At 49.4% G+C, this 16,695-nt stretch overlaps 4 protein-coding genes across 4 annotated transcripts; 1 reads left to right on the top strand and 3 right to left on the bottom strand.

Moving 5' to 3' along the window:
- Positions 1-2,350: 2,350 nt before the first annotated feature.
- F5Y00DRAFT_100115 (lysophospholipase catalytic domain-containing protein) lies at positions 2,351-5,042 on the bottom strand. Its single transcript, XM_048003766.1, has 2 exons — positions 5,014-5,042; positions 2,351-4,929 (listed from the first exon to the last, which is right to left on the bottom strand). The coding sequence occupies exon 2, from the start codon at positions 4,588-4,590 to the stop codon at positions 2,632-2,634; it is 1,959 nt and encodes a 652-aa protein (XP_047869297.1). The 5' UTR covers positions 4,591-4,929; positions 5,014-5,042; the 3' UTR covers positions 2,351-2,631.
- Positions 5,043-6,011: 969 nt separating this feature from the next.
- Positions 6,012-7,429, top strand: F5Y00DRAFT_257392 (FAD/NAD(P)-binding domain-containing protein; the record flags this gene model as incomplete). The annotated part of the gene is made up of 2 exons (XM_048010552.1): positions 6,012-6,273; positions 6,462-7,429. 2 exons carry the CDS (start codon positions 6,012-6,014, stop codon positions 7,427-7,429), a joined length of 1,230 nt encoding a protein of 409 aa, XP_047869296.1.
- A 546-nt stretch (positions 7,430-7,975) lies between these two features.
- Positions 7,976-10,408, bottom strand: F5Y00DRAFT_257391 (uncharacterized protein; the record flags this gene model as incomplete). Its single annotated transcript, XM_048010551.1, has 1 exon — positions 7,976-10,408. One exon carries the CDS (start codon positions 10,406-10,408, stop codon positions 7,976-7,978), a length of 2,433 nt encoding a protein of 810 aa, XP_047869295.1.
- Positions 10,409-11,046: 638 nt separating this feature from the next.
- F5Y00DRAFT_224495 (WD40 repeat-like protein) lies at positions 11,047-14,439 on the bottom strand. Its single transcript, XM_048006012.1, has 3 exons — positions 13,467-14,439; positions 12,284-13,397; positions 11,047-12,231 (listed from the first exon to the last, which is right to left on the bottom strand). Exons 1-3 carry the CDS (start codon positions 13,927-13,929, stop codon positions 11,640-11,642), a joined length of 2,169 nt encoding a protein of 722 aa, XP_047869294.1. The 5' UTR covers positions 13,930-14,439; the 3' UTR covers positions 11,047-11,639.
- Positions 14,440-16,695: the final 2,256 nt, after the last annotated feature.

Raw genomic sequence — 16,695 nt, 5'->3', positions numbered from 1 at the left:
GGGGGGCCAATTTAAGAGGATTAACGGATGTTCCTGGGTTCGTCATAAGTATTCAAGGTTCCCCCGCAATGGAAGCCGTCCGATAGAATTGCCTCAAGTATCCGGTCCAGGATGGACCTCGCTGAGAGTTTCCTGACGAAGCGGCTCCCGTCTCAAATCGCTCTACAAATTAGACCTTTGGATTAGCTGTGAGACCAGTCTATCGGAATCAAATCCGATCGCTACTAGCCTACTAGCCGAGCTCAACATATCGGCCTTCGCTCCTAGTATACCGCAGTATTTAAACCTAGGGTCGTTGTTTGGGTTGTCTGGATCGTCTGGAGTGCAGCTCCCCATAGTAGGAAAATTAGCAGCTCAGCTATTCGTGTACATTGGGCACTCGAATCATCTGTCACCACGCCATTGGCCAGAAACGGCCTCGCATGTTTGATAGGTAGTCACCTGCTGCGCCAATGAAGACGTGACGAGGACAGCGAATTCGAGAAATAACAACAAACCCCAAACGATCTGATATTCAGCTTGCCCTTTCCGGACCTTTCCGCACCGTTACCTACTCCGGGAAAGATGGCCTTTCTACCACATTTGCTCTATATATTTTATATTTCCGAAATTCTATAAGCGCGATTTTCTTGAATATGGTATGCGGGACTAGTCATCTTCTCTGGTGGATTATCAGTATCATGCTATATCCTCCTCGTGTCTTGTAATTATAGTCTTTGTCAGCACCGTGTAAGCCAGCAGAAGCTACAGTCAATATATTAAAGCTGCACAGGTAAGCCTCCTGCGTGGCCCCTATATCCGTGTCAACCACGTCGACTAGAGCTAGACGCCTATCTATCGTCATTCTTAAGGAGCTTAGGTACACGGCGTCGATGGCTTGGTGAGCGTCGTACCAGGAGCCCAGCGCTGTCAGCTCCAGTCCTACCCAATGCTGCTGGTATTTGTCTGAGGCTTAACAGGTAGGCGTCACGTTATTACAAGGGTTCTCCATGGATGGGACGCCGGAAAGCGAGCATTCTAAGTCATGCTTAGTCCCCCTGGTGCAACATAGCTCTGCTCTCTATGAAACACCGGCGACCCTAACGTTTAGGTGCCCACCGAGACGTCCTCACGCCGATCAAGGGAGACTATGGGGTCTATGGAGACGGTGTTGGTTCGTTGAAATCCACGCTGAGCCGCCGTTCGTACGGGATAGACTCCTTCCGTTGGCTAACCCAAGGTAACCCTCGCTAGAACAACGTGTGTAACGGAATCGTCTAAGCATAATGATTATATGGACCGTATACCCGTTGACCGACCAATTACGACGAACGGCACCCCGATGCGACGCTGATCACTGTCCGCTATTATGGGACGCTGACCGTGAACCTGCCAGAGCCGTACATACCTCTCTCTCTTCATCTCTTCTACCGAGGCGCTGAGAGTGGGAGAGGAGAACAGCTTAGCTAGCCAGCCGCCATGTGCCGATTCCCGTGGCGTATTATCCCCCCTTGGGCTCTCACTGCGTTGCTTACGCCCGCGCGGGTCAGCCAAGGCTGTTGCTGCCTTACCTACCTTGCCCACTCGCCTACCTGCCCGCCCTGCTCGCCTCCCATACGACGTGATGTATCGTGATGCCCCATTGTGCTAAGCTCAAAATATCTCGGGAATCTAAGCGACTAGCCTATATCTATGTATGTGTTACTAGCAAGCTGTAACTCCGCCTCCCTTCCCCCCACCCGCGTTACGTGGATAGACATTTACCTAACGGCCTAGGCATACATATACACGCACACGCATACATACAGACATACATACATACATATACATACGTACATACGGCAGACCTTCTGTCCTCTCCATCTAGGTCTGGTGTCAAGAGCTCATTGGCCTCGTCTCCGCCGTCCACCCTACGGGGGACAGGATGTCTGGTCTGCTTTTTGTGTTACTTCCTTTCCACTCCGGGAAAGGGAGGGGTGGCTTCTCGCTACGCTGTTCCCGCCGTCGTAATATCGCCGAACCAATGCTTCCGCCATCTTGGGACTGACGCCGTGGCCTACGCCTATCGATGATGGCGAGGCGGGAGCCATGGGACCATATAGTCCGAGTTGCTTGTTGGCTCTGCGTAAGTCCGCTAGTGTGCTACATTGGGTTCCAGCTAGAGAGTTTAGATGTTGGACCGGGTTAGCACTGGCGGAGCGAGGTCACCTATAGGGCTGTAGAATCGATAGTGGCTCCATTGATTGGCAATAGGGGCTCCGTCTGGTTGGCAGCGTAGATTTGATACGTCCTAGGACCTTTGGTTAGCTGCAGTCAATAACTATTACGTTCAAGTGGTAAATAAAAGAGAGACGGGAGCGAGTAGGTAAAACGGGACTAATTCCATTTGGTCAATGGGTTTTAGCGCTAGGGACGAGATAAATAAAAATTTTGATATTCGAAAATATTCAAAAAAGAAAGTTGAAAAAATAACTTGAGCATCATCATACTGAACGATGGTATCCACATCTACCTATACACATAATCCAACCCCCTTTCTAGGTGCGCTAATACACGCCTTATTATAACCATTTCGTGGAATTCCCGCTCGTCTACAACGTGATAGAAGCTTAGAAGAAGAAGGCCCCGTATCCAACAACTCGCTTATAGCCCTTAGAATGCAAGAAGCATGGCCACAAGCCCAAAGACACCGTACACCATCCCTGTTGCCGCCCCGCCCTTCGCGCTGACTCCAAAATTCTGGGCGTCTAATGCTAGTATCGGTGAAGGCTCGTAGCTGTTGACGGGGGTGCTGTCCGTCGTCCCGTTCCAGCAGTAGCGGTCGAAGCAGCGCTGGCAGGTAGCGCTGATATCGGTGCCGGTGCGCTCGAGACTGCGGCGCAGAACGGCACACGCCACGCACGCAGGCCACTCGGAGTCGACGGTGCCGTTGCCCATCGTGGCCACGTTGTAGCCGTTCTTAATGAAGGAGTTACGCTCCTCATCCGTGTACGATGGATTGAACGTAGATACGTTGCTATAAGCCGTGTAAGGCGCGTTGGCTACATAGACGACCAGAGGCGGTATGTGGTCGGCGTCGGCGAACTCGGTTGTGTTGCAGCCGAAGAAGGTCGGCTTCTGATTCAAACCCAGGTTGATGAAGGTCTCGGCATCCGGAACGGCGGGGAAAGCGGTGCCGTTGGCGATATCCGTCTTACTGCGCTCGTAGGTAGCACGCAGCGCGGTGCCGTTCGGGAAGCTAGTCGTGGTATCGGCGGACGAGTCAACCGCAAAGATGATATCGACATTGCGTACCGGCTGGATTAGCGGGTGCAGCGGAATATTCTGCAAGTCTAAGCCACCATCGACAAGAGTCAGCTGCTCATTGCCGGCGTTGCCGTTAGTATCATTATTGTAGCCATAAAAGGGGTTCGGCGTCCAAGCGGCGATATCGTCATTGTCTTCGCCGATACGAGTCAAAACGGACTCGATCGCGCTGACCACGATGTCGGGCAGACCCGAGGATGAAAGATTCTGCAGTAAAAACGCGTTGAAAAGCGAGCTGCTTGTTCCCATGAGATAACTGTACGCATCGAATCCGCGGACGCAGTGGCCGTTGTTGGGTACGATGCCGCCGCTGAAGTTAGATCCTACATAACGAGTAGGAGCAAAGCCATATATGGTCGGATCATGCGACCCAATCTCCCACGGGTTGAACTCAAGAACTGTCGAGTTCAAAGAGACTACTGTCGTGCCCGGCCTACGCTCATCACTCACTAGAATTGGCATGGGCGTGTCGGCAGAGGAGAAATTAGGAGCATCGGCGATGGACGAAAACGTGTACGCCGGCCCGCCGTCCGGTGCGTTAATCAGCTGGTAGGAGAGAGCCCGTCCCCAATAATCCGTGATAGAAGTATCAAATCCCGCATCCCTCTTGTCATCAACCTGGTCTTTAACATCATCCCAGTACTCGACGGTGTTAACTATGGAGATCCCCCTGGACTTAGGACCCGCGAAGATGGAGTTAGAGAATTGCCATAGAGAAGAGCCCTGGTAGCCGTCACGAAGCTGGACGACACTAGAAAAGTTATTGGCGAAGATAGAGCCGACCAGCCATCCACCACCCGAAAGTCCTGCTAGGTAGGTGCTGCTCTGCAGAAGACCACCAATACCACCGGCGTCAGTCGATCCCGGTGTGCGGCTGTCAGCTGCGGCAATAAAGCCGGCGCCATTCATAAGCGCGCGATAACCACCACCTGAGACGGCGATGCCGATATTAGGTACGATAGAAAAATTCTGCGAGTTAGAACTAACGTAGTTGACGGCGTCAAAATCGGTTAGGTTTGCCAGCTTAAAGAATTCCAGCATGGGATCGATGGTCTTGTTTCGGCGGGTTCGTAACCAACTCTGCTCCGACTGAGATAGGGTTCCGGCGCTGCGGATCGTCGGCCGTTCGCGCGGGCAATCGACGATAGCCGGTGCGTAACTACCGGACGGGTTGTCGGGACTTGCCCGACCCCTCAAAACATCACGAACTTGGACGGCTGAAGATCGAGAGCCATCGTGACTCCCGGTTGGCGATCCGAGGGCCGCCGAGATAAGCGAGAGCAGGGGTAAAGGAAGGGTACGCATAGTCTCCCGTAACGAGCCCCGGAAATGTAGATCGATCGAAGAGGAACGGAAAGAAGAAGAAGAAAAAAAAAAGATACGGAAAGACGAATTAGTAGTTAGTTGGTGTTGCGGTGGCACGTTGCGGTCTAGTTATACCTATCACTTACCTACTCCTAACAGAGTAGGTAAGAGTAGCACGACTAGGTAATGTGAGATCCAGAAAAGCGGATGGGAGAGAGATTCCAAGGACTTGCGTCACCCCCTGGAAGCATGAATACATAAAGGGAAAAGGGAAGAGAGACAAAAAAAAAGCATCAAGGTGCCGAGTCCTGTTTACCACATTGGGAAAAGTTTCCAAGCCTTCATCCATCAGCCGCGAGCCGTGTTAACCGTTTGCTTACACTATATAGAGCTATTGGGGCCAATCTTTAGCATTTTACATACCTTACACTGCATGCAAACCGGGAACCGGGTGGCCTCAAGAATGAGGCTATGCTAAAGATGAATAAATGGATTTATCTTTAGGTAATGTGCCTTAAGTCGGTAAGGTAGGTAAGCAATGTGAACAAATCGGATGGCTGTTGGGATTGGGAAACTTGGGAAATTCCATCGAATAATTGATGTAGTGGAACAGCCCTGGTATGCCACATGCCGCCGCTGAGCCGACTACTTGCGCTAAAGGCTTGGGTACTTATTCCAATTTCACCTGATGTAAGATCTACAATGCCCGAGGCACTAATGCGGAAGTATAGTGGTGCCTTGCATAAGTACCCTGCTTTAGGTAGTGCTGTCTAGGACGGTCGATCACCGAGCCGGGTGGCTGGGCTATGATGTATTAAGCAATGACGACTCAAGCCTGTGAGCGTCCGAACTATCCGGGGAAGAGCATAGTACCTAGGTACCTACCTAATGTACAATACATGCTGTACCTGCCGTACATAACCACCAATTATTCAAATATTAATCCACGGAAACTTTGCTGGTGCCATGTGTCGTTTCAGAATCAGACCATGTATATTTCCATCTAGGTATGTCCACCTTCCGAATTCTGCGGATAAGCATTAATTTGCGAGATAAAGGAAGGTAGGTAGAGTTTTACTCCAATAGTCGAATATTATATAATACGGCGTACATGTACGTTTCAGGAGACAGGTTTTGCGCACAGGCCACTTCTGACTCGGCAGCAGGAATTCGGACTCGGTCGGTCGAGCTTCTCGGATTCGAATCCCGATTTTGAGGATTTTGGGTCAAGCTGTGACTCAACATTGGTGACTGCCTAATGGCTTAATTGGAAATGCTACGTTTGATAGCACCGTTGAGTCACTTTGTAAATCTCATAAAGTCTCCATAGGAAATCGTGAAAAATTCTCAATACTCATCATTTTCTCCTATTCACAACTACAACAGTATACGCGCGAGTCAGCAACATCCCATATAGTAAAATGGCCCCTCTAAAAATCCTCATCTGCGGCGGTGGCATTGCGGGGCCAGCCCTTGCATTCTGGCTTAGCCGTAGAGGTCACCACGTGGAAGTCGTCGAACGCTTCCCGGCTCTTAGGGCCACAGGGGCTCAGATTGACCTCCGCGCTCAGGGTATCGAGGTGGCGAAGCGCATGGGACTTCTAGAAGCGATACGCCGTATCCGCGTCGATGAAGCCGGCGTATCTTTTGTAGACTCACAGGGGAGGGTAAAAGGGACAGTCAGTATGTACACTTGAGTTGCTTCGAGAGTTTCTTCCCCCCTCCTTTTCGGGAAGCGGTAGGTAATCTCGGGAGCCGGCATATACATACTGTACCTGTCGAGCTGAACGGAGATTCATATCCCCCGAGATAAACCGAAAACACTTGAATTTCTCACTCGAAGATGTAGTCCTTAACTAACAGTGTTGCAGTGGCCAATACGTCCGGCAAAGGCGCACAGTCTCTGACGTCTGAATATGAGCTCATGCGCGGAGATGTCGTACGCTTACTCTACGATGCGACAAAGGACAACGTAAAGTACGTCTTCGGCAAGACTGTAGAAAGCTTCGAGCAAGACGAAAAACAGGTCATTGCTCATTTCTCCGACGGATCATCTGACACCTTCGACCTTCTAGTCGGGGCAGACGGCCAGGGGTCGCGTATTCGAAGAGCCATTCTGCCACCTGATACCCCGGAACCTTACCGACGACTTGGCATACACATCGCGTATTGGTTTATACCTCGCGCAGAAGGAGATACTAGTATCCGAAGGACGTACCTAGCTCCCGGTGGCCGTATGATATTCCGCCGGACTCACAATTCCACAGAGACCCAGGTCTATTTCTTTCTAAAGGACGACTCGCCAGAACTGTCGAGTCTTCCAAGAGCCTCGGTGGAGCAGCAAAAGGAATTCTGGACGCAAAGGTTTCGTGATGCGGGATGGCAAACGGACCGGTTTCTCGAAGGCATGAAGACGGCCGAGAACTTCTACTGCCAGGAAGCCGTTCAGGTTTGTACGAACACATGGTCCAAAGGCCGAGTTGTCCTTCTAGGCGATGCGGCACACTGTGCGTCACCTTTCAGCGGTATGGGGACTACGGGTGCTCTCGTCGGCGCCTACGTCCTAGCTGGGGAAATCGATCGCAACCCCGACAATCTCGCCCAAGCTTTTGCGAACTACGACCAGAAGCTCCGACCCTTCGTCGACGAGATCCAAAACATCAAGCCGGCCCTCCTCCGGTTAGGCATGCCCGATTCGTGGTGGGGCATTATGATAATTCATTTTATTGCGGGGCTGCTCTGCTTTTTTCGTATCCCTGAGCTCATCGCGAGGTTCTCGAAAGAGGACAAGGGTGGGTGGGAGTTACCTGACTATCCAGAGCTTAACCCTTCTCGGTAAGACCCTGAAATACGCCAAATACATAGGGTACGAAAAATCCAATGGCGGGTCAAGCATAAGCCTGAAGCCTTAACAAATCCCCGCTCAACATTATGGAATCACTAGGGATAGCTTCTCTACTCACTGGGTAGATATATTTCTATTCTCGGAACCTGTCAGCCTATTCTTGATTAGTCTGAGGTGGTCTGGGCTGGTCTTTATCAGACTAAACCCTTACATAGGACCCTAGCTAAGCCTCTATGTAAGGCGTCAGATTAGCGGTTTGTAAGTGACGTCTTCAAATAGCCCTATGTATTAAGATACACTAATGGCGCTTACACCGTACAGTAAGACTCACTATCTAAGTAGTTAAATATACCCTGATATTAATAACACTTAATACAAAAGTACAATATATCCAAAGCTAGTCCTCGGCATCAAGTTTTATCTCATATGAAGACAAACAAATATTTCCAAATGTTCCAACTTACATGGTATTGATATATTACCGAACCGGATGTTCTAAATCAAGCAAAGACCTATGTACTATGTACAAGCTCACTCAACCTAAGCTTCTACAACTTCTTCGAACTGGTCCGCCGTCAATCCATAGGCACGCGTTAGCTTATTTCCTATATTCCGCGCCGAGGCCTTGCTAATTACTTGACGTGGGTGGGGCTTATGGATTAGAATAGATTTTTGTTTGCCGGAACTGATCGGATACGTAAATTGATACGATGAGCCCTTCACGGGTTGTATCGTAAACCCTATCTTTTCCATGGCTCGTAGGAAGCTATCCCATCGGATTTCCGTTCGCGCGTCTCCGAGGAATAACGCCCTGATCACCTCTACGTTTCGGCGTTGGAGCCTTATGAGCTGCCTAGGGGCGTTTAGAGGCTGCTGCTGCTGCTGTACGGAGGGGCTTGTTGGTATACTGCTTGATAGTGAAATCGACGACGAGGGAAGGGATGCCGTAAAAATATTTAAATTTGACGTGGGAGAAGATGACGCCCACGTTAGCGCCCGTGATTCGTCGGGCACTGTGGCATCGGAGAGGCATTCATTTCGAACTTGTTTATGTGCAATATAGTCCTTCAGGAGCTCGTGGGGTCTCTGTCCTCCACCATCTTCGAATAATGCATCGGCTTGGTCCCAGAACCGTTTTAGGTTCTCATGAGCCGCGAGCTTGGCCTCTGTCGTAGCACAGATATGACTCTCATAGACAGGGAATGCGAATGCGGGTTGTAAAGGAGAGATCAAATCGAATATTATACCCTTGTCTATCTCGGACGCTTTGAAGATGGTATCGAGTACTGGCAGCTCGATGCTACTACATTCGCCGTCGTCGCTCCAGAGCCCTGGGGTATACGGCTGATAGAGTCTTAACTGCCGGAGCGATTCACAAGCTACGAAAAGCTTCTCGAGAGTCTTAGCGGTCGCCGGTAGGATGTAAGACCGAAGATAAGCGTCGTTTTTCAATATCGTTTCGATATCGCTAACCAGGGATATGCTCGAGTCGACATCGCCGCGAGAGTCGGCGATGCAGTCGTGGAGAGCATATGATGCCGTGAATCCTTCCTGGGTCTCGATTTCGATCGCGAACGACTCTAGCTGAGAAGCAAAATATTGGATGGTATACATCAAGCAATCCTTTAGCCGAAAGAGCGCCGTCTTGCGCGGCAGCTTTTCCGAAGGCATCTTTACTTCTTTGTCCAGTTCTGCAATACGGACCTCGAGCTCCCGCCAGATGACAACATCACCATAGGTATCCCTCAAAGTCTTGCGAACAGCGAACACGTGGTGTCGAGACATAATAACCAAGTCTCGTTCCTGTGGCTTCTCATCATCATCACCATGCAAATATCTAGTAATATCCGAGATAGCCTCGGCGAAGAAACCCGGGTCCTCACGCAACGCCCAAAAGTTGTCCTCTGCGTCGAAGTGGTGGGCTGCGACTAGCTGCTGCGACTGGCGCAAGTCGATTTCCGAGGGTTTTCTATAAGGTGCTTCTGCCGCCAGGGTCGCGAGGGGGGTCTTGCGTCCACCCTTTACCTCATCGGCGGCGGCGTCGTGAAGAATGCCGCGGCAGCAATCTAGGAGGAACCTCATGATTCGCTCTTGGATTTCGAGGACGAGGATCCCTTCCCCCGGGAGGAAACCCGCGCCGGTTAGAAGCAGCGCTTCTATCTCCGCTCTCGAGCGTCGAGAAAAGGGCTCCAATCTGCCGTATTCGTCGTACGTATCCTTGTCGTCGTCATGGTCCCCGGCGTCGAGTCGCATGAAATGATTATCGAGGAAGTTTATCTTGACTATCCCGCTCTCTACTGCGGACTTGGAGCTAAGTAAATCGCTGTGGACAAAGACGCTTGGATGCTCGCGACCCCTTGATTCCATGAAAAGGAGCAGTCGGTCGCCGGGGAGGAGATCCTCCAGGTTAATATACGGCCACATATATGCCTCCCTCAGACCCTTTACATCCGTGACCGGGACGCTGCCAGACAGCGGGTCTTTCGACAGACGAGCGGGAATCATATCCGGCCACGCGCCTCGCAACACCCTCTTGCGACTGGAGAGCTTATACTTATTCCATCGACGGGAAATGGCAATCCATCGGACATCCAACAGGTTTCGTAGTTCCTCCCGACAATCGAAGATACTTTTCGACAGCGCCCAGGCCTCGCGCGCAAGCTCTCCAGCCTCCTGAATGACTTTCGTATCAGGCCCCATGATCGCCGGCACTATACGCTTCAGCGCAAGCCCAAGCGCCAGCGCAAACTCAGGCTCTTCGTTATCCAGGACCGCTACGACTTCGGGGCTATCCACGGCAGATTTGATAGCCCTTTTGAAAATTTTGTTGAACTCGTTGGTATCGACTTGTGTCCGCTTATATCGCGTGAGATGTCGCAATGGCCCGTCTCGCTTTGTAAACAAAATACGTCGCATCAGAAAATTCTTCTTTTCTCTAAGAGAAGGGACATGCGAACTGTAACCGGAATCCATAGATGCAATTAATTAATTAATTCTCTGTTCTCGAGCACGATTAAAGACGACTGACTAACTACGAATTATTTCGACGGCGATAAATAATACTTAATCGGATCTTCAAGCTAGATCTGATTGATTCCAGAGCTCTCCGTGTTTATAGATAGTAGCGCGAATGGGGGAGGCGATGCCACCTCTCATATTGTCTGACAGCGTGGCCTTGTTTCTTATTTTATGATCGATGTTGAAACAGACAAGTTGCATCTCCTAGTAGTTACCTACCTATCCATCTTTTTATCCTTCGTCACTTCAACATCTACTATCCTGTTGTTCGTTTCGAAGTAGTTAGTTTGTAATCTGACGCTTCATATTTAGAATAACAAATAACAAGCAATTTTCCTAATACCTTGTTTAGTCCCGAGCCTTAGCTGTCGAAACTAATAGCGATCCAGTTGCTTGGTTGAAGTTGTCGAGGCTGTTGTTACAACTGCGACTTTAGGTCTTTTGATATAACTACCTAACTAACTACCTCCCAGTCTTACCTACCTATATAGATTCTTGTCTCACTTAAGTCCTGGTCTTTAAGTCGTCGACACAAATTTCCATTTCCACATGGTTGCGATAAATCCCCCTCCCCCATATGTGAAACCTGTAGTCTATCATAGTGGAATCATGATCCGTAGGGTACGTATATAAGGAACATTATGTGCTATTAGTTTTGAGACAAGTCTTAGATCAGGTATACTTGACTAAAAGTGGCAAATATGCCTATCTGCAAACATGACTATTCTACCTACGGGGGTGAACGTAACTTTTGACGGGAGCCATCGTGGTTTGACTACCCAGACAACGTATCACGACCAACAATTGATAAGGGGGAAAACTAAACCAACAGGTATAAAACAGCCTTCGCAGCTGTAATACCATTGCCGAGGTATTTAATCCTAACTCCAGAGGCCATGCCAAATCCTTTCACTCACACGCTCATTCACAGTGGCACTGTCAGTACAGGGGAGCCCACAAGGGACAAAAAAATAATTCGCCGCCACGAAAGGGGGCATATCGACGATGGACAAATATCGTCTTTTTTTTCCTAGCCAGCAAATAAACCCTCAAAAAGAAAAGAAACATGGCTCATACATTCCAGCCAACAGTGCCTCGAACTCCAACGAGCCCGCCACTCAGCACGACAGCATATTGATACAGGTGTGCTACCCTAACCCCACGAGCTCAAAATCGCGAGTGTCCTCTACGTTTTGGACTCCGTTACCGGGGTTGGTGCAATTCTTCGCTTCTTAGGTTGCCCGCCCGATGCTTCTTCCTTTTCGTTCTCGCTAGCTTCTCGCTTGACACCAGCAACAATATTACTACCGTTTCCGGGTGTTTCGGGAGGGGTTGCGATGGGTATCCCTGTCACCTTACCCGAGTTTGTGGCAGCGATGCTGGGTATGCTTCCACCGATAAGAGGTGGGTTATTCATAACCGAAATTTGTGTCGCGATTGACGACGTGGAATTGGATCGAGCGGGTGATGAAGGGCGCGCGCTTACAAATGATGTTGTAGCTGGAGGGGATGGAGCTGCAAAGGAGGTGGCTGAGTTACGATGTTGGTGGTTAGGGAAAGGTGAGGGGGGCGCAAAGGCGGATGTTGGTGTAGGCAATGGAGTGGGCTGGTTTGCAGGAGGGCCAGCGCTAGTAGCAGTAGCAGCAGTAGCAGCAACAGAAATCTTGGGGCCCATAAGGTCACCCTTGTACTCCTGGCCTAGTTCACCAGGCGTAAACGACAGCGTCGAACAAAAGCCGTCAGACGAGGAAATGAGTAGTGTCAACCCGTCGTTCGACCTGGAAGCTGGTTAGATATTATGGCAGGTCTGCAGCGAAGGGGGTAGCATACCAGGTAAGATCAGTAAACGTGGCAAGATGTAGATTGCTGACAACGCAGATGGGAGTAGTCTGCTGGGTATCATAGAGGAGAACGGAGTCTTGAGTTGCTACAGCATACACCATACGGTACGGCAGCGCAAATGTGGGTTTAGGTCCAGGAGTAGTCGGTCCAGTCTCCAAGTTCAGATGCTTAGACGGGGTAGACAACTTCTCCGGGTCTGGCGCTGAGGATGTTGGAGGTGGAGGAGGAGGGTCCATTACAGCAGGTAACGGCTTGGAAATAGGCTCGGGAAGAGCAGGAATGGGATCTTCTGCCGAAGATGTATCAATAGTGATGTGTTTCGTAACTGGAGGAGATTGTCTGAGCGTATAGGTTATGGGTGAACACTTGACAGCAACTGAAGGCTTCTTTAGGCCGGGGAGATGAGCAATTGGAGGCTTGTTGATCCCGCCTCGGGTATATATATAGACAGTGTTGATAACCTCATATGTAGGTCTAAGGCCGTCTGCTTGGTGCTGCATTTGGAACTGGCCGGCAGGGGTCAGAAGCAGGCTGCCATCCGGGGTAAAAGTCAGGCGTCTAAAGAAAGATGTAAGAGTCTCGCTCGCATAGAGGCTCGCATTCTTCATCCCTACACTAAGGCCATGATTAAGTTTTGGGGATGGTTCGATGGGCATCACCGCAGGCAGAGGCAATGACGGGGCCGGGGATACAGATCGTCGAGATGAAAACGAAGACCGTCTACTATGGCTAACCACACTCGGAGGATTCATCGGTAAGGGAACAGATTGCGGTGTTCCTGGCGCGGATAGTACTGGTGATCCCATGGAGGCGCTGGGCGTGTCAACCGCAGCTGCAAGCTGAGTTCGGTAGCCGATATCCGACGGGGCGGGGCTGTTAGACGAGATACGTCTGCTGGGGGGCAGATCTGCTTTGGCGTGACTAGCAACCTTAGGGGGTTTCTCATCGTGGCTGGTAAGCGCGTACTGTCCATCCTTGGTCTTGAGAGAATAGATGTGAACGGATCGGTCTGACGACTGGGTTGCGATATATTCATTTAAGGGATCCCATGCGACGCCCTGCACGTAGTGACTATGTTCGGCAATTTGCCGTATGAGAACACCTATAGGCGAGTAAGTCAACTGGCATACAAGATATACTTGGGATACTTGGGATAGATCTAACTACGAACCTGTACCGGCATTATAAATTCGAGCGATATTGTCCATGCTCCCAATAATGAAGTAGGTAGCATCCGGAGACCAGGCTAGATCGTATATTTCCGAACCAGTAGGTCGGAACATATGCCTGGTACGCCAGGTTTCCTTGTCTTCGAGGCCCTCGTTCCCAAATGTAGTCGGGTTGTGGTTTTCGCTAGGAACCCATAGGATCACATTGCCATCGTCTCCAGCAGAAGCGAGGGTTTCTCCTTTGGGAGCCCACCGAACGACATTGACGGCTTGGGTGTGTTTGGCAAGAGTTGAGAGGTACTCGACCTTGCGGTCTTCGCCATCGCCTTCGACTTTCCAGATACGCACGTTGTTATCTCCTCCTCCCGTAGCTAGCCTTCCCTTGCCATGTTGAGACTCGAAGTGGGCAGAATAGATGGGGGCATTTTTATCGTGCCAATTGATGATCAAAGGAGTTGACCTCATGGTGACGGTTCCATCCGGGACATGAGACTACGATGTAATCGAGCGCGATGCGAAATGCGAAATGTTCACAGAATGATCGAGGCGTAATTATAGCTGTATGGAAAGAGGGCGAGGCTGCTTCGAATTGGCTTTCGAGATTGTAAGGCGACAGGGAAAGGGAAATGCTACTGGACTATTGGTTAAATAGCTAACCTATCCTGAAAGACATAAAGCGTTGGCGTTGGCGTTGGGAATAATGTCTAGATTCTATATTGGATCTAGAGAGAGAATAATAGCGACTTCTAACGCGTAAGTAGGTGAAGTGGATGTTGAAAGTTGCGAATGATTGGTGTTTTTGAAATGTGAAGGCTCGAGCATTGGCTACCAGGTAGGTATGTAAAAGATGAGGTTGAACTTGGCTGGAGGCATACCGTTGCAGCGAGGGCATTAGTAGCATTAGTGGCCTTACAGGGATCCCCCAGGCACCTTTGATTGTTGGTCGCGACCCGTTTGGAGAGTTCTTAGGGCTATTAGCTGATAGCTAGCTGCTATAGCTGTCCGATAAGACGGTAGGTGGTATAGGTAATGCTTTCAATGGCAACTGCCTCCTACCTCGGTTACTTCTTTGATTGTCCAGTTCTCAGCGAAAATACATGTAATGAAGAGACATTCGTACCTCTTTAGGTTTAGGTAGTATTAGTGTACCTTCCAATATCTGTAGCTACCTTAGGTACCTAGGTACCTTTCAATTAGACAATCTCCTCGAGTTTGCTGCGATACTTGAGGGATAAGTCAAGTTTTGAATATACTCCTGACTTTTAAAGATATTTCTTCTATACCTACTATTCAACTGGTATTGGCATTGTACACACTGGACAACACAGTACCTTACCAAAGGTACGGTAGCAATTTACACGTTGCAAACTACAATCACCTATTATACGCGTCTAGGCGCGTTTGTTCCGCGGGACCAATCAGAACCGAGTCTATAGTCGAATTTGGGATCACCTCACCCACCCCGCTATCTTGTTCCATATCCATACGTAAACGCTACACTCATCATAGATCATAAGGTGATAACGTACGTATCAAACATGTTTGCCTTGGAGAGAAAGGGAGAGGGATAAATGAATCATGATCGATCCAGTTGTTGGATGTCTTACAACGTATTAACCCTTTATGAATCTCCTTTCTTTCTACACCAATATTAGTCAAGTATATTAAGACTGAATGCGGATAGTAGCTTTGGCTATGATAACAAGATACTTAGATGTATCGTAAGAAGATGAAGATGTCTCCTTTTATATGTTTTTTCCAGTTGTCTACTTGGGTACTTTGATAGGTAGACTTGCAATGTCTACCCATATCCAACATCCAGTGGTCAGCTATCACGTGGGTACCTTCATAGGTGACCCTTGGTATCACGTTTCACATAGAAAAGCGCTATTCAAAGTGTAGACATCAACGATATATCCTTTAGGTATACCCTTTAGGTGCCATGTGACGGTCGTAGTCAGCTCAATGGCAACTTAACGAGCCGCATTTTCTCTGCCAAGAGCCATATGCAACGAATGCTAAAAGCGCATGAGCATCGTCATCACTAGCGGCATGACTTACACGCCTTGTATACCTTTTTGGCGCTGACGGGATTATGAATTGGCGGTTTGCATATCATCGCCGCTGTACGTGCTCTTCCTAGAACTGTCAGAAACCTCCCAGCCTCTTGAGGCATGTAGCAACCTGAAAACGGCCAACCTCGCTCTTTTAAAAACCGGAGAGCATCCGACGGCGGCTCCGCCTTTGAAAATTTAGCGTTTAGCGGTCCTGTGGTCTAAGCAGAAAAGTTCGGATAAATTCCTCGTCAGCACTAACATGTACAAGTTGTCTGATTTGCGTCGGGGCCTCGATTGGCTGCTTAGGAGCAATATGAGCGGTCCGTCATCCGTGATCCGACCGCAGAAGCGGTGTGTAAAAAGTCCCATGCTACCGATCCCATGCACCGCAAATATCGCAATGCTCCGAACAACGTCAACCATTGGCCGTTCACCTATTCCCCTACCGGTATCAATATGTAATACCTACATAGTACCATTACGCTGCCTATCTTGCCAGTCCGGGGTAGATCATAGTCGATGCATCGCAATAAGATACGGAAGCCAATCGTTGTTGGGGTGGTTGAAACAGCAACACACTGTATCAAGCCAGCAGGGCGAATATATGTATGCCGATGTCGTTTACATAGAATGACTGCAGATTCTCGATTAACTACAGCTTCTTGATTCGTATTAGTATTATCTGACGTGATGGCCCCTGGTCCGAGCGATCTTATAGCTACACTATATCGATCGAACTACTATAGTGCTACTATTCCTCTTATTTTGTACGGTAGAGACGAGTCTGTCTCTCTCCTTTATTAATATTTGACTTCTCGATAACCTCAAAGTTGTTGCGTCTCTCCGAGTCAGGAGAATATTCAAACTTGATGGTGACTCAGGTATGAGCCATGTTTTATCCATGTCTATCGTATTAACGATACGACACAGTAGCTTTGGCACATACAGTTATATAGTTTATACGGTGATGCCCCGCGTCGAGGGTAGGTAATTCCCCGGTTCGACGATTGGTAACCTACGGGCCGCATATGCCAACGTCGCATGAATGGATTGGTGTTAATGTACGAAGTCCCTCTTCGACACATGTATAATGTAGATACCTACCTATCTACATTATATGTAAGTAAGCTGACGCAAATCTGCCCGGGACTGATCATCTGCTACCTACACTGCT

The sequence above is a fragment of the Daldinia vernicosa genome, assembly GCF_022497035.1.
Source record: "Daldinia vernicosa strain CBS 139.73 unplaced genomic scaffold F5Y00scaffold_3, whole genome shotgun sequence".
Classification (NCBI taxonomy): Eukaryota; Fungi; Ascomycota; class Sordariomycetes; order Xylariales; family Hypoxylaceae; genus Daldinia; species Daldinia vernicosa.
Note: the sequence above shows the minus strand (reverse complement) of the source record. Positions and strands in the feature narration are given on the sequence as shown.

Excerpts from the sequence above, each read along its gene's own strand:
- F5Y00DRAFT_100115 (XM_048003766.1), bottom strand. The coding sequence starts at position 4,590 with ATGCGTACCCTTCCTTTACCCCTGCTCTCGCTTATCTCGGCGGCCCTC.
- F5Y00DRAFT_224495 (XM_048006012.1), bottom strand. The coding sequence starts at position 13,929 with ATGAGGTCAACTCCTTTGATCATCAATTGGCACGATAAAAATGCCCCC. Across the intron at positions 13,398-13,466 it reads AATTTATAATGCCGGTACAG|GTGTTCTCATACGGCAAATT; the intron begins GTTCGTAGTTAG and ends ACTCGCCTATAG. Across the intron at positions 12,232-12,283 it reads ACGTTTACTGATCTTACCTG|GTCGAACGACGGGTTGACAC; the intron begins GTATGCTACCCC and ends ACCAGCTTCCAG.